Source organism: Canis lupus, chromosome 4 (genome assembly GCF_003254725.2).
Source record: "Canis lupus dingo isolate Sandy chromosome 4, ASM325472v2, whole genome shotgun sequence".
Classification (NCBI taxonomy): domain Eukaryota; kingdom Metazoa; phylum Chordata; class Mammalia; order Carnivora; family Canidae; genus Canis; species Canis lupus.
In genome coordinates, this window is record NC_064246.1 from 11,265,628 (window position 1) to 11,291,566 (window position 25,939).

Consider the following 25,939-nt stretch of genomic DNA (forward strand, 5'->3'; position numbering starts at 1 on the left):
AAGTAGTATTTGTTGAATCTGAGTTTTTTCCTGTCTAATATCTGCCATGAAATGTCGTTGTAGGTTTTTCTGCTATACCACACCTTATGATTCCATCTACTGCCCAAGCCACATTAACTAATATTTTGTTGTCTGGCGTGCCCACCTATGGGCACACAGCTCCATCTCCTCCTCCTGGCTTGACTCCTGTTGATGTCCATATCAACACTATGCAGACAGAAGGCAAAAAAATTTCTGCTTCTTTAAATGGACATGCACAGGTAATGTCATTTGCCAGAGTAGTGTGATCTATGCTGTTTGTAAGAGATAAGCCACTGATAATGTGTATAAACTTTCACCTGAAGTGAATTTTAGAATTGTGACCATATCTGTATGTTATTTTCTATTATCATTTTAGTCTCCAAATATAAAATATGGTGCAATACCCACCTCATCACTTGGAGAAAAAGTGCTGAGTGGGAATCATGGTGATCCATCTAGACAGACAACTGGACCTGAGCAGGCATCTCCCAAATCAAACCCCACAGAAGGTAACTTTCCTTCTGAACTTCATGCTGGTCTGTTACTTGGATAAAGGGGGTTGTAAAGTCTGTGTGGTGATTTCAAGTTGGTTTTGCTAACCAGTTAGGATGCATCCTGCCTCAAGTATGCAGAAAGACATCTTGAATAAAATTCCAAAGAACACAGGGAAAGATAAACTAAAAACACTTCCACAGAAAGAATCACTTCCCATTACATTGGCACTTCCTAAATTAAAGTGGATGTAATTGTGCAAGAGGAAAGCATCAATTTATTAAATGTATACATATAATTTTTTCCAAATATTTCTTTTTTTAAAACCCTGTCACCCCTAATAATCTTTTAAAAATGTGAGGGTCTTCTCCTTAGATTTCATCTTGAATGAAATTTGAGACAGCCTGAATTTAAAGTCTTCTTTGCAGCTGAAAGCTGTTATGCCTGGGTCTCTTTTGAATTTGGTTCTGATCTGTTTCCATCGCAGGTGGTTTGTTGATGATAAGGTGACATTTGGATTTTCACTTTGTCCCTTCTGCAGGTTGTAACGATGCTTTTGTTGAAGTAGGCATGCCTCGAAGCCCTTCCCATTCTGGGAATGCTGGTGACTTGAAACAGATGATGGGTCCCTCCAAAGTTTCCTGTGCCAAGAGGCAGACAGTAGAACTGTTGCAGGGCACAAAAAACTCACACTTACAGTATGTATTTTAATCTTTAAAAGTCCTTGACCCTTTGAAAGAAAATGTGTAACAGGCTGGATTTGTTTTAAACTCAGTAGTTGGTATTCTTTGGTTCAAGTAAGTTTGATCTTCTCCAAGAGTGTTTTTTATTTTTCATTATAACTATCTTTTCTTTTTCCTTTTAAAAATTGTATTAAGGAAGAGCATCTGGTAATTTTCAGTCCTCTCTCTTCTCTGTAGTGGTTGAGTTTATGTCTGGATTCTCTAAACCATCTCTGCTGCTCTGAAAATGCTCTTGAGCAGGGCAGTATTTAGTTTCTGAGTTTTATTGGGGAAATTTTCCCACTGCGAATTCTCCTTTGTTTTGCCCCGACTTTCTAACTTAAACTATGGCTTCCTTGTTCCAAAGTAGTTAATTGCTAACTTTGGTAATAAATACTTGACAGCTTCATGATTTTATGTATTACAAACCACAGTGAGTATAAATACATATATTGTATTAACTATAACTCTCCCTTTCTGTAGCACAGTTACAAATGTGTTATCCTTACTTTATTTTCTTCTTCTATTTATTTTTTTCAAATAAGCAGTCTATTCACAGTTTTTTTAAAAAAGGTGATACAGTGAGTGAAATGCTTCTATGTTGGAAAGTTTTGCTCCCATCCATCTCCATCCACCCAGTTTCCTCTACTGTCTTACTAGTTTTCTTATATATCCTTACAAAGGAGAGTATCTTCAGACAAAAATAGCCTTTCTGTTTTTACTTCCTGTTGTCCTTACCAAATCTGTTTTGCTTTTATAAACTCTTTGGTCAGTTAATTATTCTTGTTCTCATTTCGTACAGATCTGCTTTAATCTGTGTTTTCCTTTACGTGGTACTAGTAGCCACAGTGAACATTATTCAACGTAGGTTGGGGAAGTAAATTTGCCTTGTTCCTTGTATGGAAGCATTTGAAGGGTATGCCTGTTCCTTTCATCATTAAATATGTTCTGAACTTACCTCTCATCTGAATTAAGCTGCAGCCTCTAGAGTGGTCTCTCTTGCCCCTTACCCTTTAAGCAGCTCAAACAGTCCTTTATTTTTGTTCCAGCAGTTTTTTTGAACACAAAAGTCTGATTTTGTTACGCTCTGGCTTTAAATACACCAATCATCCACATTGCTTGCTTCTTTTCCTTTGCTTATGCTGTTCTCCTGGCCTTTACACTGGTGAGCCTGCAGAGGCCCTTTAAATTCCAGTTCTGTTGTCCTGTCTGAAGCCACTGCGAACTTTTGTTAAGCAAACAAAGTTCATTGCTCCTCCTCTTATATTCCAAAAGCCTGTTCTAAATTCCTCTGAATTCCCCTGGAACAATGGGATAGTGAATGATAAAAGAATAAATGAATCTGATCAACTCTTTGACTAATACTGTTTCTTATTTCTCTTTTACTTGAGCTTAACATGCAATTGGATTTGAATTTGAGGTGCATGTATAGGGCATTACTAATCTTGTAATTCAGATCATTTTTTTCTCTTTTAAGAGTCATTTTTATGTTCATCCATGCACCCTGAGCGGGTGCTGGAAAATATTTATTTATCTGATACCTGTATCATAGTAGGTTTGTTAGCAATACCATGTGCATTTCACACACAGGAATTGGGTCATCTGCATGCCTGCAGATTGACTTGTTTCTGCTTAGACTGCATATGTGTGAGTCATTGCTATCTCTTTGATACATGCAAATTGGAAATCTTGACGGTATGTCTATTCCATATGTACCATAGACATATGCCATACATACTGCATATAATGTTTGTGAAAGTGTATCATGAAATAGTTTCAACTCCAGCGCTAGAGTCATTTGCATGGGTTAAAATTCCACTTCTACTGTTTACCAGAGGTATAACTTGGGTAAAGTACTTCCCTTATCTGTAAAATGGGAATACTACTACTACCTACTTCAGAGCTGTGTGGTGAAGATTAAATGAAATAATGCATGTAAATAGTTGACAGTGGTAAACATGTAGTAAGTGTGGCACATAGGAAACGTTCAGTACATTGGCATATAAACATGGAGTGTTAAATTCCAAACTGTTTCACAGCAGCACTGACAGGTTGCTCTCAGACCCTGAACTGAGTACCACAGAAAGCCCTTTGGCTGACAAGAAGGCTCCCGGAAGTGAGCGTGCTGCAGAGAGGGCTGCAGCCGCCCAGCAAAATTCTGAAAGAGCTCGCCTGGCCCCACGCCCATCATATGTCAACATGCAGGTAATGATGAGAAATGGGAGACTCATCCAAATGTAGGGTGGTAGGGTTAGGGAATGGAGAATTAGTGAGTATTTAGCAATAGCATAGAAATTTGGTTTTCCTTCTGCACTCTAGTCAAAATTAAATTTAAATATATAGGAATTGGTTTTGCCATAAACATTAAAAATGAAAAGCAGAAGTTAGCTTAAGTGAGAAAAATTATTTAAAGTATTGTATTAAAATTGGCATAAAATGGTCTATGTCACTATGTCTTATGAAATACTATTCCTCTGTTACTTAAAGTTTAGATAAATGTAGAAGGCTGTTATTTTTAAGTATTACTGCCTCATAACATAGTCTTGGATAAATATAATTATCTTTCTACCTACTTAATGGATATAAATTTGGTGTCATTCAGATAGTTCAAAATAACTAATGTAAAACTTTAGGTTTTTGAAAGTAGATGCTAAATATTCCTGATGATTTTAGCCCTAGGATTTCTTTTTTTTTTTTTTTTTTTTTTTTTTTTTAAGATTTTACTTATTTATTCATGAGAGACACAGGCAGAGGGAGAAGCAGGCTCCCCTTGGGGATCCCAATGCAGGACTCGATCCCAGGACTCTGGGATCATACCCTGAGCCAAAGCCAGATGCTCAGCCATCCAGGTGTCCCTACACCTAGGATTTCAAAAACATTGTCAAACTGTGTTATCTAAAAATCTAGCTCTCCTGATTTACCGTCATGATCTTAATCACACATCCTAGTTTGTCTACATCAACCATTAACTTATATAATTCTGGCCTAATTTTTATTTGTAGCACCTTTCACTCTTAGAAATACCCTGTTTCAGACTGTAAATTTTATGTGCACCCTATATATGATGGTATACTCCTCCTAGAAGAATCAAAGAGCTCTCACCAGTTGGTTCTTGGCCCTCCTGGTAGGCCTTTGAGACATTCTTAAATCAAGCCTCAGTTAGTCCCTAATTGGAGAGCTGAGAACACTGGGCTTGAGTTGAGATGTAGCTCTGTCTGCTTTCTTCAAAATGACCTACCTTGGTCCTGGTAGATCTGACTGTCACTGAAATCACTTACTTTCTGTGAACAGAAGAATGAATGGTGGCATTCTGGTCCGGTACAATAAAAAGTAACTAGGTTTAATTTTACTGTATTGCTTAATGTCATTACAGATCAAAGCTAGACATTTGTCATTTATCTCACTTCAAAAGCAAAGACTGTGCCAATTAGGCTTAATAAGTTATCTTAACATCATCCCATTTCAGGCCATGCTTTACTTAAGTGAGAAGGGGATGTGGAGAACCAAGAGGCCAGTAGATAACCAGAAAGCATTTTAGTAATGTGTTATTTTGAAATTTAGGCTATTACTAGTTATTCACTCTACTTTAGCATATATTGGTCCTGGTGTGTTAAATACTCACAGTAAATAGGATTTTTTTTTCCCTTTTGAAGGAAAATTTTTAATTCTTGTCACTTTCATGTCAGAACTAGTTAACTTATTCTAATTAATTAGTTTGAAAACATGTTTATAGTTATCATACTTATACTACATTACTGTCACATTATGGTGCATAGTTTAGCATGTGTCCCAGGCAGATTCATGGGCTATAGTCAAAACCTTTGTTCTCTAATTACAGGGTATTGGGAAGACATTTGGATAGACTGGCAATAAACATAATTTCTGTTTTATTTTCAGGCATTTGACTATGAACAAAAGAAGCTATTAGCAACCAAAGGTATGTGCTATGTTAATGATCTATACTTTGATTTTTTTCTAGAACACCCATAAAAGGTTTTCTAGTATTTATGTTGAATTGAGAAATTGGACCTTCATAAAGAGAAACCTAGAATATTTAGGTTCAAGTTGCAGAAATTTAGTTGGGAATGAATGTGTTTTGTTGAATACATTAGCATTAGATCAATTAAGAAATAATGTAGCATTTTTCAGTTTACTATTACTTTGTTATAAGGTGTTTTGTGAATATATTTTAAGGCATTTTGGCATTTCATGTTAAGAAATAATATTCAGTGATAATCTCTTTATTCATACCAAAGAAACAACATTCACCAATATTTTATTTAAGAAAAACTTTAAAAATACCAAACATTTGTTTTATATGCTGTTTCCCAAAGCTATGTTAAAGAAACCAGTGGTGACAGAAGTCAGAACACCCACAAATACCTGGAGTGGCCTGGGGTTTTCTAAATCCATGCCAGCTGAAACTATAAAGGAGCTGAGAAGGGCCAACCATGTGTCCTATAAGCCCACAATGACAACCACTTTTGAGGTTCGTAGAGTCATGCCTTACCCATTCTTCCTGTCTGTTCTCTCAGAAAATGAGAGGTACCATTCTTTATTTACATAAGGAAAAGTTAATTGTGATTTGTTCTAATTTCCGTTCCTATAAACATATTACAATCAAATTAATGCAATCTAATATATTATGGTCTTTATGTAACTTTCCTCAAAGTTGTTGATCAACTGTTAAAGAGATAAAAATTTGGATAAATGTGTTTTTGTTGGGGGGAGAGTGTTACAAATGATAGAGTGTGGCTGAAATTAAGCAAAGGACAGCTGTAATATTCCATAAAAATCTATAAAGAATTCCTTTATTTAAGGGTATCACTAGCAGGCCCACCATAGGGGGGAAGAGGCAAATACTCAACAAAAATAAGTTTTCAGATACGAGTTAAAAAATTTAGCATGTTCAGATGTGCCAGGAACACAGCAGGAAATATCATAAACAAGAGCTCCAAAATTTTATGTTTCCCAGATGTTGGCTGCACTGCTCAGGGTAAGACTGGGAAGCTGGCATCCTTGCTGCATGCGGAAGGGATCCAGTGTTCCATATTTCTCAGCCATGCTGCACGTGACTTGCTAAGCAAGGCCTTTTCAATCTGACAGTATCAAATTTTGGCTGTAAGCCTTTTCTGAGGTGGGGTGGAATCAGAGCACATGCATGCACACACAGTTCTGGGGAGAATATGCAAACCCAAATGTGAATAAAAATCATGAATCCAAGAATCACAGTGTTCAATTAGAACACTGTATGCTGAAAAACAAATACTGGTTAAGGGTTTCATAATTGTTAGTCTAATAACTAGCAATTGTAGATTGACCTCCTTTTCTCCAGCAATTTTCCTTGCAATAAATTAGACTGTTGATGAAAGGCAAAAGCAAACATCAATTTTTTCCATTGTTTTTAAGTGTAAAAGAAAATACTAAAAAGAACAGTCTCTTGTGAATTTTATTGTCAGACTTATAGGCTGCCAGGTTGCTACTGTATCTAAAGACTGAAGTTACTGTCAGCAGCTAGAATGTAGGAACATTATGAAAAATTTTGAGGCTCTAGGAGGCATACTGCTCTTTCTGCCATTATAGCTCTCAGAGAAAATAAGCCTTCCTTTTGTTGGCAGAGACCTTAAAACTTGCTGTTCTAATTCTTAGGCTTTTAGTTGATGCCCCTGTGGTCATCGTTTCACTCATCCTTGCCTTTGGCAGAATGGAGTGTTTAGGTCATTGATCTGTTTCTGTAGTTTCTGAGATGAAATATTTTACTCTAGAAATGCTAAGTCACTTGTGTTCTCAAAGACCAGCAGTATGACTGGTTGAAATGATGATCGTTTTGATAATGTAGTGGTCGAATGAAGGAGCTGTGGTGTCTGACAGCCACCCCTGATAGATGTACAGCTTTGATGAGTGACATCTACTCTCTGAACCTGTTTTCTAATTTGAGTTGTTTTGTGGTTGACATGGAAGAAAGCATCCAGTACGTAACAAGGTATATGGTAAATTCTCAGTAATATTGAGCAGCTACAGCTCTTTCATATGGAGAACTTTACTCTGAAGAAAACCACACACTGGCTGAAAGTTGAGATTATGTATATGAAAGCTTACTGCTGGAAGTATTACTGCACATTCAAACCAGATATTTTTTTTTTGATATCCAAAGAAATACCTCAGAGTATTGTATAAACACATAATGATCTAGAAACAATTTTCTTAAATCACATAATTTATTTCTTTGTGATTTATATAGTGCATTTTCATCCACAAGCTTATTTGAAGCCACAAGCTCCCAGTGAGGAAAGAGAGGCCCTGATCAGTTAAGTGTCTTACTTGAGGTCATGGCCGTAGTGTCACAGAAAGGACTTGAGTTTATTTTTCAAAATTTCCTTACAGTTCACGTGGTTAACCCAAGAGGATACATAGCAAAAGTGATAAGCAAATGATCTAGAACCATGTTGCTGTAACTTAACAGGTACAAAATTTACTTTGGAGAGCTTGGTAGACATGCACATACTTCTTCCAGGATCTCGTTTACCAGATAGGGAGCAAGAACTAAGAACCAAGAACCTACATCTTTCAGCAAAAGCTTAGTATGATTCTGATGCAGATACCTTTCTAGAAACACTGCTCTAAAGGGGTGTAACACTAGGAGGATGATCAGAAATTATTTCAGAACCTAAAAGATGCTTCTGCTCCAGCACTTGTCCAAGGATGAATAGACCAGTTTCTGGCAGGAAATGGCAGGAATATGCAAGGTCCCAACTCCGTGGCTGAATACCTTCTGGTGACTTTTCTTGCTTTGGTTATCATGGGCTAGCCTGTTTTACTCTCCTGGTAACATCTAGCAACCTGTTCACACTGGAAGGTAGAGGGGAGGGCAGGACCAGCTAGATCAGGGCATGGGCTTTTACCATGTAACCTGTTTTTATTTATGACCCCTTCAACAGTACTGAAGAAAAGATATAACCAAGCTTTTTTTGGTAATGTTATTCTAGATTTTCCGTGTTGCGTAGGAACTTGAACTTTTCTTCATGCATCCCAAATTCATTGAAAGGGGATGGAAGGGTCCTTTACAAGAGTAAGGTCTAATATTATGCAGCAGTTGCTATCTGCACATGTATGATTTTCCCTTTATTCTGCTATAACTCAGAAGAATTAAAAACTGAGCACTGAGGATTGCTTCTTTGGGTTAGGACATGGGGACAGGGTGGGATAGAGAAGGACTTGGGGAAAAATAGAACTTAAAAACCTTTTATTAAAGGATTGACCACATCTCTGCTTATAGCACTAATATTTTGAAATTAGAAGGTGGCAAGAAATATTTTTTTCCCTTATTCTCTTCCAACAAAACAAAACCAAATGGACAAGTGGAATGCTGATCCATGAAAAGAAGCATGTTTAGTCAGTGGGTTCTGATGGGCATGGGCTGCTCCCTCAGTATGCCAGGGATCAAGGCACACGGAATTTCCTGCCCTAGGAAGTTTTCTTCAGGCAAGAAGTTGATGCTTTGAGCTTTTTATTCAGATTTCTGAGAAGCTAGACTTGAGCAGTTGTTTCCAGTTTTAGGGCAGCTTTGAAAAATTAGCCTATTGCAAAGAGCTCCTTCAGATAAGAAACAGGCAGCTTGAGACATTTTTTGTTTTCTCCAAGACTCGAAAATATGACCCTTGATCATATACTGAGACACAAAAGGTTGAATGAAAGGCTGCTTTGACCTGCAGTATTTCTGTTGCATCAACAGAACTACAAAAGGTCTGGGATTTTCCTTTTCTGCTTGCCACCATCTCTGCTACATATTCTCTGAAGCAAATAAAAATAGGCATTGGGAATCAAAGATGATTTTTAATTTCCTTACAACTAAGAGTAATAAGGTTGTCTGATTATTTAAGGTCTTAAAAATCCAAAACTGGAATTGAACTGTATTTTGTAATACTTTAGTGAGTAGATAATGAACTGGTAGACATCACAAGATTGTATTTTACTTGATGTTTTTAGAAATCACCATGTTTAGCCAGATCTGATATAGCTGTGTACATTAAGTCTGCTTAGATCTTAGGTGAATGTACTTTTATACTCAAAAAGAGTTTAGATGCAGAATTTTAAATATACACATATTTAAAATTTTTATTGGGGTAATGATCTCATTGACTAATTGCCAGTTCTGAGCATGTTCTTATTTCTCTTTGCCACACTGGATTTATCTTGGTTGAAATACAATGTTAAAGATGGTTTTCACTAAAAACACCATTTCTTTGATCTCAGGAGCCTTCCTTCCCTCTGCTTCTTTCCAAAAGTTAGCTAAGGGCATCCCATAGATGTAGGGAAAGTATTCATAGATTCAATAATTCAACAGATATTTATTAAGCACCTTTTGTGTTCTGTACACAATTTTAGGGATACAGTGCTTGAATGCAGGTTCTTGGTTTCATGGAGAGGACTTTGTTTTTGATGGGTACAAAGAGGTACAAAAAAATAAATAAGTCATTAAGTAATAAAAATCCCTGATAAATATGAAATGGAGACTGCTTTAGATTAGGTTGTCATAGCAAGCTTTTATGAGCAGATGACATTTAAGCTAAGATCTAGATGACAAGAGAGGGCCAGCCTTGTGAAGATCTAGGGAAATGGTAATAGGCCTTGATCATCCTGGCATGATCATCCTGAAGTCAGAACCAGCTGGTAAGTTCATGGAGCAGAAGTTGGGTAGGGTGGTAGAGTATTGAAGACAGAGAGAGAGAGAGGCAGAGGATCAGGTAGGGAGCACCTTAGCTCATGGCAAAGTACTGGAAAAGCATTATAAGACCTTACACAGAAGGTATCATTTGTTCTAATTTGCTTTTAAAAAGTCAACCCAGGTACTTGATGGAAAATGGATATTGGTGGCATAGGAGGCAAGAGTAGAATAAAATTTTCATAAGGAGACTCTTGGTGACAGTTGTGGAGCTGGAGAGATGTGGGTAGATTTGAGATATGTTTAGAAATAACATCAATACAATTTGTTGATGGATTTGATGTGGTAGGGGAAGGAGGGACAGGACAGCTCAGAAGCTCTGCTTGAGGAACTGGATGAGATACAGGAATTCTGGGGGAGGAGTGTGTGTGGGTGCAGCTGATGGGGATGGGTAATCAACAATTCAATTTCAAGCACTCTTAAGTTTAAATGCCTACAAGACAGTAAAATAGAGTGTCAGATTGGCAGTTCCGTGATTATAAATTTCAATAGGGAAGTCAAATATGAAGGTAAAATTTTGGAAGTCATGTTTGTCATTAAGCTCTGAAAGAGGCTGAGATTCCTTAATGAGAAAGTATAGAGAAAGAAGGAATGCTAGGGCCAAACCCAGGGTAATGTGACTTTTGGAGTGGAAAAGGGGAGGAAGATCCTACAAGGCTACAGGGAGTCAGTGGAATACCTGGGGAGTATGGCTTCATGATAACTTGAAGAAAAAAGTGTAAAAAGGGGAAGGCGTGATTTTGCTGCTGTGAGATTTAGTGTTTATTGAATAGGGAAAGATTCTCTTAGAATTCCCCCACAAATATGCTACTTTGAAAATCTGAGAATCCTGACTTGAATACTGTAGATATAGTATAAAGTGCCAGTGACTGAATAAATAAATGCAAATTCAGTGCAAATGTTGAGATCTTTTAAATTTTTATTGGGGAGGGGGGAATTAAAAAGGTAAATTTTCCCAGATATTTGTAATTAATTGGAAACATCCTATCATTGTTTGGATGAAGGTAACATGGAAGAGATGACAACCTTCTCTCCACTCTGACTCACTTAGCCTGGGAGCTCTATTCTTGGGAAAGCATTGGGTCTAGCCACATCTCTTCCCATGTGTCCTTTGTAGGTGGCCCAACGCAGAGAATCTCTGCTATACCAGATGGAATATTTGCTTTGTGGTTCCCCAAAATAGAGAGGACTCTTAGTATCCACTGCTCCAAACCTTATAGGAGCAAGTCTTTTATACTGGGGGCTCTCAGAACTCTGTTGAGCACTCTGATAATGAAGGGGAAAGACTTCACTGTGTATATTACCATGTGTCCTTGGTGGCTGGAGGACATAGGCCATATAGACAGGTACCACAGACTCTTCCTGAGAGTCAGCATGTGTGGGTAATGGCGGTGGTTAACAATAGAAGTAATTGGTGATGGTCTAATGTAGATTCTTTTCTTCTCAAGTCTCAGGAAACCTACCTTATTAAATATGTCTTCCTCTGGCTTTGACTGTTTACAGGGCTCATCAATGTCCCTCTCAAGGTCCAACAGTCGTGAACACTTGGGAAGTGGAAGTGAATCTGATAACTGGAGGGACCGAAATGGAATAGGACCCCCGAGTCCTAGTGAATTTGCAGCTTCTGTTGGCAGCCCCAAACGTAAACAAAATAAATCAAGTGAGCTTTGACTTTTCATCATACTTTTAGATATAATCAGCCTGGAATTTGTCTATTTGACTTGGGGTGATGCTCAAATATAAACTCTGGACCCCCTGCCTTCAAGTATTTAGTATAATTATACGCCACCTGCTTTGTGAAGCCTTCCCTGCTTTTCCAGGTTAAGTAGGTGGCATAGTTCTCTGCTTCCACTGCATTTTGTCTGTGCTTTCACTGCTAAGTTATACTTTTATCCTTGTGGAGAATTTGAGCTCCACAAGCTAGGAAACATTTATTCATTCAGCAAGGACTTATTACCTGTGTTTGTGCCCATGTCTGAACATTCTGTTAGGCTGTGCCTTATTTATTTCTTCCAAATGTCTAACAATTCTGACACTTAGTAGCACTCAGTAAATGTTTGTTGAACGAATTATGGATGAGTCATGCTCATGCAAAGGTCCAGATGATGAGGAAAATTAAGGGATATAAAGGAGTTGAGCTGGATTTGATCACATTAGCATCTTGGAACATAGAAATAAGTCTGCCTAGTGGATAGCTACTAAAGGTGAAGAGCAAGATCTGACTTTTTTAAACTGGCAAGATATAGCCAAATTGGCATAAATAGAGAAAAGAATTTAAAGCAGAGAAGTTTTGGCTTTGAATGAATGTGATTGAGACTCAGAATGAGTCCAGTGGTTTTTCTGTCACAGCACCCATATTTTCTGGGCTGTATAATAAAATAGGTAAGCAGACAAGAATTGACAATAGTAATCACAAACGATCTCTGTTCTGTAGCTCAATATAAACTTGTTTTGTGCCTCTCTTTTTCTGTCTTTAGCTCCTTTCCCTTCACTTAACACTGGATAATTGAAATCGACTATACAGTTTAGCTGCATTGAAGTTCAGGATTAAGGTTAAGAAAAGGAACTCATTAATTAAAAGCAATGATTAAAGAACACAGTTGTTTGGCTTTTGTCAGATGTTTTAAGAACATAAGGAGTTTAAAAGAGGATATAGAAACTACAAATAGCTTAGACAAAGAAAAATATAAAAAGATAAAAAAATATAAAGGAAATTATGTGCCATAATATATACCACTAAGAATATTTTATTTTGACATCTAGTTTTTTTTAACATTCTACTAATGTATTTGCTTAATCCAATATATGTAAAACATTGTCATTTAAGCAAGTAATCAGTATAAAGACATTTTTAAAAGATATTTTACATTCTTTTTTGTACCAAATCTTCAGAATATGGTATGAACAGATTTTATAATATATTTCCCACTACCCACATTTCAGGTGCTCAGTGCTATATTTGGCCAGTAGTTACTGTATTCAACAGCACAGTTTTAGATAATTTTTCTTTAAACCCTTTTCAAAGACACCACTGTCTGGTTTTCCTCAGACATCTCTGGTCATACTAGTTGTTTCAGTGTGATTCTCAGTAACACTCTCTTTTATTCTCAAATAAAGTAAATATATCATTTGGACAGTAAATAATACAGTCATCCTGCCAGTTACCTTCATGTTGTCAACTCCCGTGGTTACTCCTGTTTGCTCTTCACACTCTGCATTGTGTTAGCCTCAAACCAGCATCTCACTGGGTTGATGACTTTAGGTCCTTACCTTTAAGTGGTGGAAGGTCCTCAGGGTTTGCTCATGGGTCTTTTTCTGTACACTTTCTCCCCACAAAAAATAAAACTTCTATTTTTTTCGTATGTATTTTTTAAAATACTTAGGAAGGCTCCATACCTATTGTGCCTCTTGAACTCATGACCCCAAGATCAAGAGTCACGTGCTCCACCAACTGAGCCAGCCAGGTGTCCCTAAAACATCTGTTTTTAAGAGAAAGAGAAACTTGAACAGGAAATTTTTCCACTTGAGATACAAAAAGTATATACACTCTCAGTCGGGAGATGAAAATGGCCAGAGAAGGTGATCAGTGGCACACAGAACAGTGCAGAACAGGATTCTTAGATTTGGAGAATGCATTAACCAAAGGAGATTAGATGTATCTAATTAACTAGGTGTGCATCTTCCACCCTCATCAATCTAGGAATCCTTCCTGAAGCTGCAACTTCGATCTAAGAGGAAGAATTCCCACATGGACCAGAGCCAGTTGTTGGTCAGGGAAGTAGGGATGGCTGCAGAGCTCTGCTAGGTTCTCCAAGCATCTATGGAAGATGTTTGAGTATTTGGTCAAGTACGTGACATGGCTCACGAGTCCATCACCTAGTAATGCGTGTATTGGGTCTGAACCATAGACAATCTGGAGAAATCTTTGCCCACTAAATCAGCCACAGAGTCAACGCAAGTTCAGCAATGCTGTCTTAGAATTTTTCTCAAGAGACAGATTTGTTTCTGTCATCAGTTAAATTCAGAAACTCCAGCACCATTCTTAACGCTTCATATTTGCTCTTAATTATAGAAGTGCTCTTTTTTGCGAACTGACTGCCCAATTATATTTTTGTCAGAATTGAGATTTTACATATTGCAATATCCTATAGTTCCTTTGACCACAGGAAAGCACAAGTGTGGATTCAGAGGGCCATCCTGCTTTCCAAAAGGAGCCCAGACTTAAAGTAACTCTGCATACCTTTATTGTATCCCAGGGATCTTTCTTCCAATTTCTCATTTAATTCACATCAAATCAATTATAAAGAGCAAATGTTTCTGAATGCTTAGGGAGAAGATGATTAATGATTATTAACTACAGAGGCACTGTTGCTGACTTGCTGCCTCCCAAGTGTAGCTTTTTAATGGCAAGAGCCTCCCTGGAAGCAATAACCAGTGTTTCATTAATGAAAAGCCAATGTTTCAGTAAAGAATTGCTGTATTTCTGCAGCAACTGCTCTGTCCAGCCCAACAATGAAATCTAAAATATTCAAGTGATTAAAATTTTTAATTAAACTATGTTGTCTCTGGGCATTTACACTTCAAGCGTATCTCTCCTTTGCCTTCCAGCGGAGCACTATCTCAGCAGTAGCAATTACATGGACTGCATTTCTTCACTGACAGGAAGCAATGGCTGTAACTTAAACAGCTCTTTCAAAGGCTCTGACCTCCCTGAGCTCTTTAGCAAACTGGGCCTGGGCAAATACACAGATGTCTTCCAGCAACAAGAGGTCAGTCACTATTTGTTTATTATCCCAGGCATCTTCATTGTGGTTGCATGTATGATGGTTTCTAGAATGAAATCACTCATTGACCTGTGGCTGTGCTTTCACTGAGCATTTATTAAAATCTTATAACTTATTTTTGCTGTTAAGAAAAGTATTATCTCATTTCTTATTTATTTAGTGCAACTAGTAACACAGGATAGCAGAAATATAAAATATTGTGTTCCCAAAAACACACCTTCACCAATCTTAGCTAAAAGACCTAATCAGTGTATTGATTCACAAAAACTTTTGTTTCACGGCTCCGTCAGCAACAAAATCTATATTTAAGATAATTTCAGTCTTTAATTTGTATTGTCTTTATTTGTAACACTTAAATGACAGCATCTGAAACAAATATCTATGGTGGGTTTTGACCCTATCCTCGTCATGTTACCGAATCTTTTCCTCCAGAAAATAGAATATGCTTTTTTATGTTAATTTATTCATTAATTTACTGTTTGGGTTTTGCCTGAACTGAGATGGAAACGAGATGTCTTCTGAAACATTACTACTATGGATTTGGGTCAGACTGATCAGCCATGGCCTATTACACACTGACCAGAAGAGAAGAGCGCCTAAAAATGATTCTTTCTCTTATGCTGTCCCATTACTAGGGCACAGCTAACCCAGTGCAACAAAATTAGAGTATTTCAATAAATGTATGTATTTTTCAATTCCAGACATGGTTTAAGTTTCATGCTTGTTTAGCTTAGTTCATGTTAGAGAACATCTGATTAAGTCAGTAATTCCCAAGCACACATACATCATAAAGAATCTAAGATTTTTATTATGCAGTCTATATCATAAATTTAATGTATTACCCATGGTTCAATAACTAATTAAGTTTAATTGGTGAATTTTTTTGTTTTTTAACACCAAAAAAAGGTTGTCATGTGTGTATTGGATTTTGTTTTCTTTTCCCTAAATCTAAATTAGTATTCATTTAAATGAGGATTTTCTAAGTTGAATAACACTTTCCTCATCAATGCATTAAAAAATTGTGTTTACCTATTTAGTTTTGGTGGTTAGACAAGGGTAGTTGATTGAGAAGTACAAGGACAGAAGTATTTTAACTTGTCTAGACAAAGAAGGTTTTGAAGTAAAAGATTAGGTGTTATTCAATTATATTCTGGATTTGTTTTCATCTATATTTATTTCCTACCTAAAGAAGCACGGAAATAAATTGATTAAAGGTACTTCTTACCTAAATACTCGAAGAAGGAAGAAAACATAATATGAAACCAGGCTGCCTTTATCTAATATTATTAACTAGAGCAGGGGTCAGCAGGACTGTCTGATTTTTTAGATAAAGCTTTACTGAAAGACAGTACCTGTTCATTTACATGTTGTTTATGGCTGCTTTCAAGCTAAAATAGCAGAGTTGAATAGTTGTAATGGAGATAATTTGGCCCCTAAGCTTCTTGCCCTTTAAAAAGAGAGGATCCCTGAAATAGAGAATCTCTGTTTAATAGAATTTCTAAAAACATACTTTTAGACATGATAAGTGAAAAAGTTTTCTAAGATCTGGACATACCTTCAAAATGAAAACAGAAAATCTCAAATTAATCTCTATATAATCTGAATGAAAAGTATAAATCTGGATCTGTTTCTTTCATGGAGGATATTTCCTAATACTCAGATATGACTTACAAGAATTTCCAATTAAGTGACCTTGTGAAATTTAGTTTATTCTAAGCAAGTTGAAGATTTATTCAGCCACTTGCACAGATGATATGTCTAAATACATAATTAATAACCACAGCTGCCAGTTATTTTGCCGCTTTGGTGAGCCCAGTGCCTAATCCTCCAGTCATATTCAAAGCCCATCAGAGCCCTGCAAGGTGCCATATTGTCAACTCTAAGTACCCACCACTGGTAATGGCAGAGGCAGAATAGTAAGCCAAATCTCTCTGGCTTCAGAGCGTGTTATCTTTTGTTCTTACACGCTGTCTTCAAAGGAAGGGTGGGATCCTTGAGCTACTTCCCTACACTTTGTTGCTGATGCCAGAGAGGGCAATTATATTGTCCCTGAAAATACCTCTTGTATGCCACTGTTGGAGATAATTTCCGGGCTGAGCCAAGTGACCCATGGGTCTAATTCTAGGAATTCTGCTATCATTCTTAGGAGAACACAGTGGAAGATACCAGTTATGGTATTATTCAGTTTCTTTTTATAGAGCTACACTTACCCAATTCAGAATCCAAAGCTAAGAAATATTTTCTCTCATCTGGACAGGTAATGTATTCTTCTTTTTATCAGTTCCCCAAAACTGTGGAATTTGTGTTTGCATTTTGCTCTGGCTGCCACAGTGCTGGGACCTAAATATTTCATCTCAGTTGCAGTAAAAAACTGACTTAGCCTAAGTCCTATGCTGAAATCATGAGTTTCATCTCACTGCCATAATTACTTAGCCCTTGTCCCCCTAGATTTCTGACACCACTGTTCCTGTCTGTGAGTAAGCAGGACATAATTAGTAAAGGAAATATGTGTAATAATGAGTTGAACTTTTAGTGAACAAGAAAATAAGTACTTACTGTATTGGTTATTAATTACTTTCTCACCCATAGATCGATCTTCAGACATTCCTCACTCTCACAGATCAGGATCTGAAGGAGCTGGGAATTACGACTTTTGGTGCCAGGAGGAAAATGCTGCTTGCAATCTCAGGTGAATATAAATGCTTATACTCACATATTAAACTCTGAATAACCTCTGCCAGTGGCCTCAGCCAGTGGGGCTGGTTCTGTCCATCAACCACTTGCTTACTATGCTGGCACCTTGTGGTTGTGGTTCTAGAGTATTTTCCACTAACAGTTTAACAAATGCTGAAAACATCCCTACTACTCCTTCATCAAGGCATGGCCTGAAAACCTGCCTTGACAGTGTTCTTTAAAATAGATCTCTTCAGAAAGATCTAACTCAAATTGCCCTTTGCAGAACATAAGAATGGGGTAGAGGTTGATTTCTCCTTTTTGTGGTTGTGTTCAGCAATGATCATTGGGTTAGTGAATAATTATTCTTGATTGGCTGTCATGTTTCAAATGCATGTGTCCTTGTATACCAACTGAGATAACCAGAGAAGAGAATGATCCTTGGTATAGCTGGAATCTGGCAGTGTTGTCTTAATGCTTTTAAATTTTTCCCAAACTTTTAATAGAATTTGTGAGTCACAGATGGGTTATTATCCTGAGTGATTACAGAATGAAAGAAAATAGTGTTGTCTGTCTCCCAGACCACCTTTTTTTGTGCATCTGTTGCATATTCTGTGTATTAGAAAATGCTCTTGGGGTATTTCCTGAGTACCTGCCATTTAAGAGGACTTAAGCTGGATGGTGAGTGAAGGAATCTGTAGATACATAACCATGTACCTCAGAAAGGTGTATAGAGAAATATGAGGAAGATATGAGAGGCAAGATAATGAGGTTACTTTTTGAAGAAATTCTGATAAAGTTCACTAATGTCAATTTTATATGTGTGCCAGTTTCTCAAAAAGAGACACCAAGAGCAGAAGGAAGTGTCAGGTGTGGTGGCAAAATAATTTTGCCTTTGCAAAACACTGATTTTCTGGCCTTTATGAGGCCAGAAGTGACACCCAACCAGTGCAAGTTCTTTCCAAACAAGATGTACTAATCAGATCAGCAAATAAAATGAAAACTGCAGTGGTTTTCCACTTCATTTTAGCAGGAGATTGCATCCCCCTTCCAACCTCCTCAGGAAATCTTAGATATGGACCTTATACCCGAAGCAGATATAAGCAGAGCAGCTTTGAAATAAGGGTGGAAATTCAGCCATTGAGCAGCCTGTTAGGCTCCTCCATGGATGGAGTTCTGCATTCATCAGTTTGAGAAGTCTTCTTCCGTCCTGTGTACCCAAATGGTTGCATTAATGAAACTCCACAGGGGAGATGCTTTTTCTTGTTCATTCATAAGATCAGCTTGGTATGATAGCAAGAGCTCTGTATTTACATAAGGAGATCTGGGCTTTGCCTCTGCCAAGTCATTAGTCCTTGGGTGACTTTCCAAACCTCTCTTGGTTTTGGCTTCCTAACCATGAAGGTGGGTTGGAATAAATGATTATGTAAGGTTACCTAACATTTCTAAGGTCTCTCCTTCCATGTGCTCTGTCATCAGGTGAAAACAACCAGTAGTGAAAACAACCAACAGTTTTAACAGTGAATTTTATTAGCTGTATACTCTTTTGTTCTTTCTTTTTTTACTACCTGTGTTAATAGGATAATTTTTAGCTTGTTTGCACTGAAGCTCAGCCTTAAGGTGCTATTCCTAGACCCAAATTAACTTTATCATATGTCTATATTCTTTTATTAATTTAAAAAAGAAATTAATATACTACTTGAATTTTTATTAACTCACATAATCACCAAGCCTATAGTGTAACATATGCTTGTGGGCCAGCACATATATACCAGAAAAGTGTATGTTCTAAAATTTGATAATTATTCACTAGAGATTCATGGAATGTCAATGACCATAGAATGAAAATTATGTTCTTTCTTTGTGCACCCAAACTCTGTAAAGCTTTCAGCAACAAACAGATCTCTCTGAATCATTGGGACCTTTATTCTGGAACACATTTGTGTTGTATTCCAGGTGGTTTTGGGGAAGAAGAGTGGGAAACGGGGGTTTTGAATCTTCCCTAATTTTTTTTCTCCAATCATCCTCAGTGTGGTTCTGTTGAGGTTACATACTACTTCTGTAGACCACCTCTCTCAATGGGGTTCACAGGTCTTCTGGCTTTTAAAGGAAATTAGAGGCTTTGAATAGATACTTTATGAATGATCTGCACAGTGTGAAGTATTTGATTATTTTAAGGATGATTTTGTCTTTGTTGAGTGTATTTGTTTGAACCTGGTAAATTGTTTTCTCTGCAAGGAATAAGTTTTTATTGAGAAACCCTTTCTCAAAAAGCTTCTTTTTTCAATTCAACTCATCTGATAACAAAGACATCCATTTCTAGTCTCAGAACATTCCATTTCCAGGAATAGATGCAAGATAGCTGGACAGCTTTTACTCATGTTTGTCTTGTGGTTACATAGTTTGGTTAGATACAGAGTTTGCTCAAAATTCCTTTCTAAAATTTTATAGATTTTTAATTTGTGATCAGGATCGTGCTTTCAGTGTAAGGTTTTACTCTGTTTTTAATCTTGGGCCAGAAAATATCTCTTTTAATGTCCTAGAAGGAGATGAGATTTATCTCTAGAAGAGATGGATCAGAGAGAAAAAATGGTCTTTTTTTTCAAATCTCTGATTTTTTAAAAATTCTTTTATTTCTCTCAGAGTATCTTAGTGAGTACTTAACTAAACGTACAGGGACAAAGTAAAAGGATCTTTAGCATCCTGTTGACAGACTTCCCACCACGGCCTCAGGTAGATCTAACATTTCCCGACCTATTCTTTTAGTTTGTGACTCTGTTCAGACCCGCAACAAGATCCTGAGAGCTGCCAGGATTGTGTGAACCTTGGAATTTCAAAGAAAAAGGTTGGTATTTTCCCAAACTATCTCTTAGGCTTTCTTGAAAAAAATCAGAAGGGAGTTTGCCTTTTAATGTAAAAGACAACAACAACAAACATTAAAATCTCTTCAGTAGGACTTGATCTTTGATAATCTCTAGAATATATATCTCTGTTTCACATTTAGAAATATATACCTCAGAAATTGTATCTTAGGGAATAGACAAATTCCTTCATGATCATTTTATTCTCTCAAAAATCTAGTTGATGTGACTCTTCAGAATAAAGTTTTCAATGTCTTTTTTAAAAATATGTTTGTCTTTAGTGGCCCAGTTTTTTCATGTGCTCAATTGTACATGTTACGTGTTCTAGGGAAGACTGGTGTTTCACCTCGCTCATTCCTTTTCCTTCTCTATAGTACAAGAATGTTCTCCTGATTCATGGGTTCTCTCATGAGAAAATGGAGGCCAAAGACAACCTTCTAACTAGAAGGTGATAAAACTTTCCCAGACTGTGTACCTAAGGGGATTCATTTATTCTTAACTCTCCTACAGTTGCCTCTAAATATATTAAATTCTGTCTTGATTTCTGAATCTCTGTGTTTGTTTTTTAAACAAGATACATGTGTTCAATTTTTAGTAGGAATATCATTGTTATAGTGTTTCTGCAGGAATTTGATGGTAGCCATTTATGCCTGAATATATCTTGCTTATACAGATACCTTCTTCCTTGCTTCTCCAGAGTTTTAAAGCTGTGTTTTTCTATTTAAAAAAATAAATTTGGTAAAATCTGAAGTATAGCTCTGTTATCTAGCATACCTGAAACCACTGATTTTTCAAATTTGTATTCCTGATGCCTCAGTTGGTCTTCTCTACTCAATGGATGGACCACTGAAGCCCAGGACCCAGGGCACGGACCTTTGTGTAGGCAGGCAGAATGTCAGCCTGTCATTTTAAAGCTGTGTGGACTTTGTTTTTAAAACTCAATTTTCTTATCTAAAATGGAGAATGATAATATCATTTACTCCTTAAGGAGGACTTAAATGGGACAAAACAAATTGTAAAGTGCTTGTCTTATAATAAGCCCTACTAAATCACTGTTATTTCTCTTCTCCCCTAAGATCTAACTGTGAACAAAAGAGAGAGGTAGAGGTCTCCACTCTTGTATCATCCCTATGGAGCAGACATTTACATTCTGGAGGGCAGTAGGGTGAAAAGTTAAGGGTGTTGGTTCATCTTTCAGAACTTGGGAGATAAGTGCACATCTGGCCATATAGCTGTCCTTAGCCACCGTGACCAACCCACTGCAGCTTGAGTCTGTTGTTCTGAGCCCATCGTTAGCCATAAATTGGAAAGAGGATTGTATGTGGGTGGGGTTGAAAAAGCTCTGAATACTATGCAAATGCATGTGCTGGATCACTGGCTCCACTCCCTTCCAAAAAAGAAAAAAAAAAAAGACAACTTTAAGCACATCAACTGTATAATTCCATTTTTTGATACTTGGGTTTGGTGGCTTTCAGAACCCTAATTTCCAGAATGTGATGATTCTTTTTACTTGTAGGAGTTCATTAGCAAGACTTACATCATTTGGTTTGAGGATTTGTAAATATATGTGGTGGGGGAAGGGGGCAGTTGCATAGTGATAAACAAGGTGGGATGCTACAATTAAGTTTTTACTTTTCTGGCTAATTTCTGGTTGGCAAAAGACAAAGTAACCTGTGTTTTTCTCAGTACTCTGGTTTCTTCAAAATTAAAATAAAGCATCTTAGTTTTTCCCTGAAAACTTGGATTCAAGTATTAGCTGTTTTTAGTTATATTAATTTCCTAAACTGTTGCTATTTATACTTAGTTGATTTTTTTATTCAAAGGAAACTCCTACTGATACAGTTCTTCATATAACTCTTTCTGACTCAAGGAGCAGAGGCATCATGAATCACTGGAGCCATTGGGCTGTGGTTTAACACTTCATCGTGCTCCTCCATTATTCTCATGTTTCTATTTGGAGTCTTCTTTTCATGTCTGATTTCAATAATATAATGACTGCAGTGTTTGACATGGATGACTTCAGTAGCTATAATAATTTTCTGTGTCATTGGTAATATATCCTCTCATATACCTTTCATCAACTCTGATGGGCCCCCTCCCTTTGCCTCTGAAATGACATTTGGGATCATTCAAACTGTTTAATTTGTATATCCGGAGTATAGAGGGTTCTGAGATTGACCTATCTCCCAGATAGTCTACAAACTGCAATAAAAATGATTTTCTGTCCTTGGTTCTCTTGCTACCAACGTACTCCGTTTAATATCAGACTTTCTAGCATTTCAGAAATGTCTTGACCAGCAACTAAAACTTTTCCTTTTGCTACCAGATTTGACTTTCTCTCCAAACCCTTCTCTGTCACCATTTTCTGAGCTCTACTGCCATGTCCTGTAGATTATTAAACTTTTTCATTGAGCTTCTAACAATTCTCTCTTTCTTTCTCTAGAACTAAATAAAAATCGAAGAAAGCTTTTTGAACCACCAAGTGCACGCACCTCTTTCCTGGAAGGCGGAGCAAGTGGGAGGCTACCCCGTCAGTATCACTCAGACATTGCTAGTGTCAGTGGCCGCTGGTAGCACTACCCTCCAGACATGCACCTGCCAACTCTTTCAAGTTGGACACAGGAGATCTGTGACCAGCCTTCACTGCACACCGTCCTCAGTACTCTGGGTGTCTGGTATCAGGACCAAAGCATCTTATTCACACCTGAACTTTGTGCCAAAAAGGAAGAAAAGAGAGAAGATGATCTTATGTCATCACACAGAATGCCACATTTGGATGACTTTTTTTAAAATGGCAATCGGACAGAACTTGCAATTTGAGGGTAGGGCTTTATTTCCTGTTTTTATTTACCTAAATAACATATGCACTGATTTTTTACTTAAAATGAAGGATTAATTGACATCTGAGATGCCAGAAAACATAGAGGCTCTTTTGTTTGTTTGTTTTGTTTAGGGATTTGGGGATTTTTAAAAATAATCAAAGTGGAATTTTCTGGTACTTCTTTAAAATAATTATTGAGGTCTTTCAGCACTTTACACTTTCTAATTTCTTGTCCTGTGGAAATTATCTTTCTCTCTCTCTCTCTCTTTCTCTTAGTTTTCATGTCACCTGATGTATTGGTACAAATCAGATTTAGTCATACTTTTTTGTCAGATTTTTATTTGAAATGGTACTGGATTATTAGTTTTGTGGAGAATATTCTGACTGGGAAATGTGACTCCACTTGGTTCTCAACCAGTTCTGTTCATTGATGTCAACATCCTAGAAACAATTAGCAATGAACCTATTTCACATAACAGGTGCAAAGAAAGACCAAATGGACTTTGCAATATTAACCCTTTGCAGTCATCATATTTAGCTGCTGCCTATATTGCTAAAATAATTTTAATGGTTGTCTGAAGGCAAAGGGCTATTCTTTAGTATACTGCCACTAAAGGACACTTATTTATAACAAACTTTTATTTTTAGATATTATAAGCATACAGTACATAACTGATTAAATTGATATCTACTAGAGATTTATCGTAGAGAGTGGACGGCATTCAATAACTGGAGCCCTAGATTGTCACTTTATTTAAAAAAGACAAATAATCATCTGACAAGACAGCACTGTTGCCATTAAGAGGAGAAATAGATTACTATCCTTACCATGTACACACTAGCTGTGCTCCATATGGTCACAGGACTTTCAAAAACCGTATCTGTCGGCTTGAAGTCGACTTGTGTTTGTTGAGAACAGAAAGGCTTTATTTAAGTTTCCAGGGTGACAGTTTTATAAAAACAGCTGAGTTCCAAAGGAAGAAAAAAAAAAAAAAAGGACTATTTTCTAAGTGGCTAGATTCATTGTTATTATCTTATACTGTGAAAGTCCAAGAAATCAGGCAACATTGTTTCCTAGGTCTTTTCGGACATTTTATTATAGATTTATGAAGGGTTTTAAATCCATGAAGAAAATCACTAAGTGCCTCTCTTTCTTCAAAGCAATATTATTTCCAAGTGTATTAATTTGTTGGAAAACTTTCCCATAGGAAATGTTGTGAAATACCTGTACTGTAATGACTTATTTATGTTCAGTATTCAAGACTTTCTACATGGACATAAACCACTGTCGCATATTCTCAGCAGAAGGCATTACATAAGCATACATAACAATTGGGGACTCTCATGCAAATATGGGATCAGAAAGATTTGCCAGACATTTTCCATGACTAAGTCTTACCATTAAGGTAAGAAAAAGAGTTGAAGAGAAATTTTACAAACAGAAAACATTTCATTTTAAAAAATAATATTGGTAACCTAGAAGGCATAGATAATGGGCCTGTCATAAAATTATATCAGTTATGACAGCACTAAGGGGATGCCCATTCCTAAACTATATCTCACATGCTTAGGTATGAGAACTACATTGCTCCTTTTGCAAGTACAGCAGACTCCTCCTGTGTGCATGTCAGGTGTACACATACCATCACATGGGGCTCCCTGCCTTACATGGCTGTATGAACACAGCATGCTACACATTCAGTGCAGGGTAAGAATTCAGGTTTGTTTCCTGTTCCACTCAGTGCTGTAAAGTTTATTCCTTTAATAAGACCTTTCCAAATTTAAAACAAAACAATCATTTAGGGCTCTTTACAAATTTAAAACAAAACAATCATTTAGGGCTCTTTCTCAACCATGCAGTTGCAACAGGAGCAAGAGGGAATGAATTTACACTATTAAGTTGATGCAGGTTTTATGAACAGGGCTTTGATACTATCTATGCCAAGGAGAAAACTGTCCCAAGTAAACTAGATTAAATAGGGTGGCTAAAAATAAATAAAAACACTGGAAATTACTTTTCTCACTTTCTCTTAATACAATGAAGGGAATATGACACTACAGTATATGGTGTTGTCAGTGTTATATGATGCACAAAGTATTTGGATTATTTGAATAAATGTTAGTTTTTAATCAATCTGTGCCTTAATAGTGACCGGTTATGTGTAAATAGAGAACAGATACAGATTGTATTTTTTGTGGGGGTTTTTGTCCTTTTAGTGATTTTTTTAAAAATGAGAGATGGAATTAAGCTTTGAAAATGGGAATTTTTCTAAACTAATCAATTGTTATATGAAAAATAAATTTATATAACCCCTTTGTATTGCCCTTACTAGATGAAATGTGTCTTTTTTGGGGGGGTGGGAAACAACCTTTGTACATAAACCTGTAAACCTGTGCCTGTATTTGTTTTCTAAGAAAACTTTTTTTTTTTTTTTTTGCTATTTTCAGCAGAATTGGAAGATGTCTCTGCAGTAGAAATTGTGCGTGTATTGTCTGTCCTATTGTTTTGCATTGGTCATCCTCATTTTCCGCCAGAAGCTAAGTCACTTTATTTTAGCCAGTGAGTTCAGGATCAGTAATCAATCATTGTTTCTCTGGCCACCCATAGATATATACCAAAAGAGTAAGATCACAGGTTTTATTCTCGTTCTTTCTTTCTTTTATAAAGAATCAAGTGTATGACTACTTTGACAACCTCATCCATCAGCAGAGGAACTCTTTACTGAAGTTATGCTGGGCTTCTTGACCCAAGTTCCTGTTTCAGAGACTGACCATTGTGCCATCACACTGCGCACTGTGCCTTGTGCTGAGGTTCTGTCTGAACTCATTTTCAAATAGTATTA

The 25,939-nt window shown here is 36.9% G+C and overlaps 1 protein-coding gene across 7 annotated transcripts in view; it reads left to right on the plus strand.

Annotated features, from left to right (window-relative positions):
- Positions 1–25,421, plus strand: part of BICC1 (BicC family RNA binding protein 1) — a 271,306-nt gene extending 245,885 nt beyond the window's left edge. For 5 of the 7 annotated variants that reach the window (XM_049108772.1, XM_025435252.3, XM_049108771.1 and 2 more), the window contains 10 exons: positions 64–260; positions 398–530; positions 1,055–1,211; positions 3,275–3,440; positions 5,133–5,172; positions 5,570–5,724; positions 11,461–11,617; positions 14,566–14,726; positions 17,331–17,430; positions 22,719–25,421. In XM_049108772.1, coding sequence (XP_048964729.1) covers positions 64–260; positions 398–530; positions 1,055–1,211; positions 3,275–3,440; positions 5,133–5,172; positions 5,570–5,724; positions 11,461–11,617; positions 14,566–14,726; positions 17,331–17,430; positions 22,719–22,849 — 1,397 coding nt within the window. In that variant the 3' untranslated portion in view covers positions 22,850–25,421. Of the gene's footprint in view, positions 1–63; positions 261–397; positions 531–1,054; positions 1,212–3,274; positions 3,441–5,132; positions 5,173–5,569; positions 5,725–11,460; positions 11,618–14,565; positions 14,727–17,330; positions 17,431–20,180; positions 20,260–22,718 lie in introns of those variants that run through there. The other 2 variants (XM_025435253.3, XM_049108770.1) reach the window with 2 other exon arrangements.
- Positions 25,422–25,939: the final 518 nt, after the last annotated feature.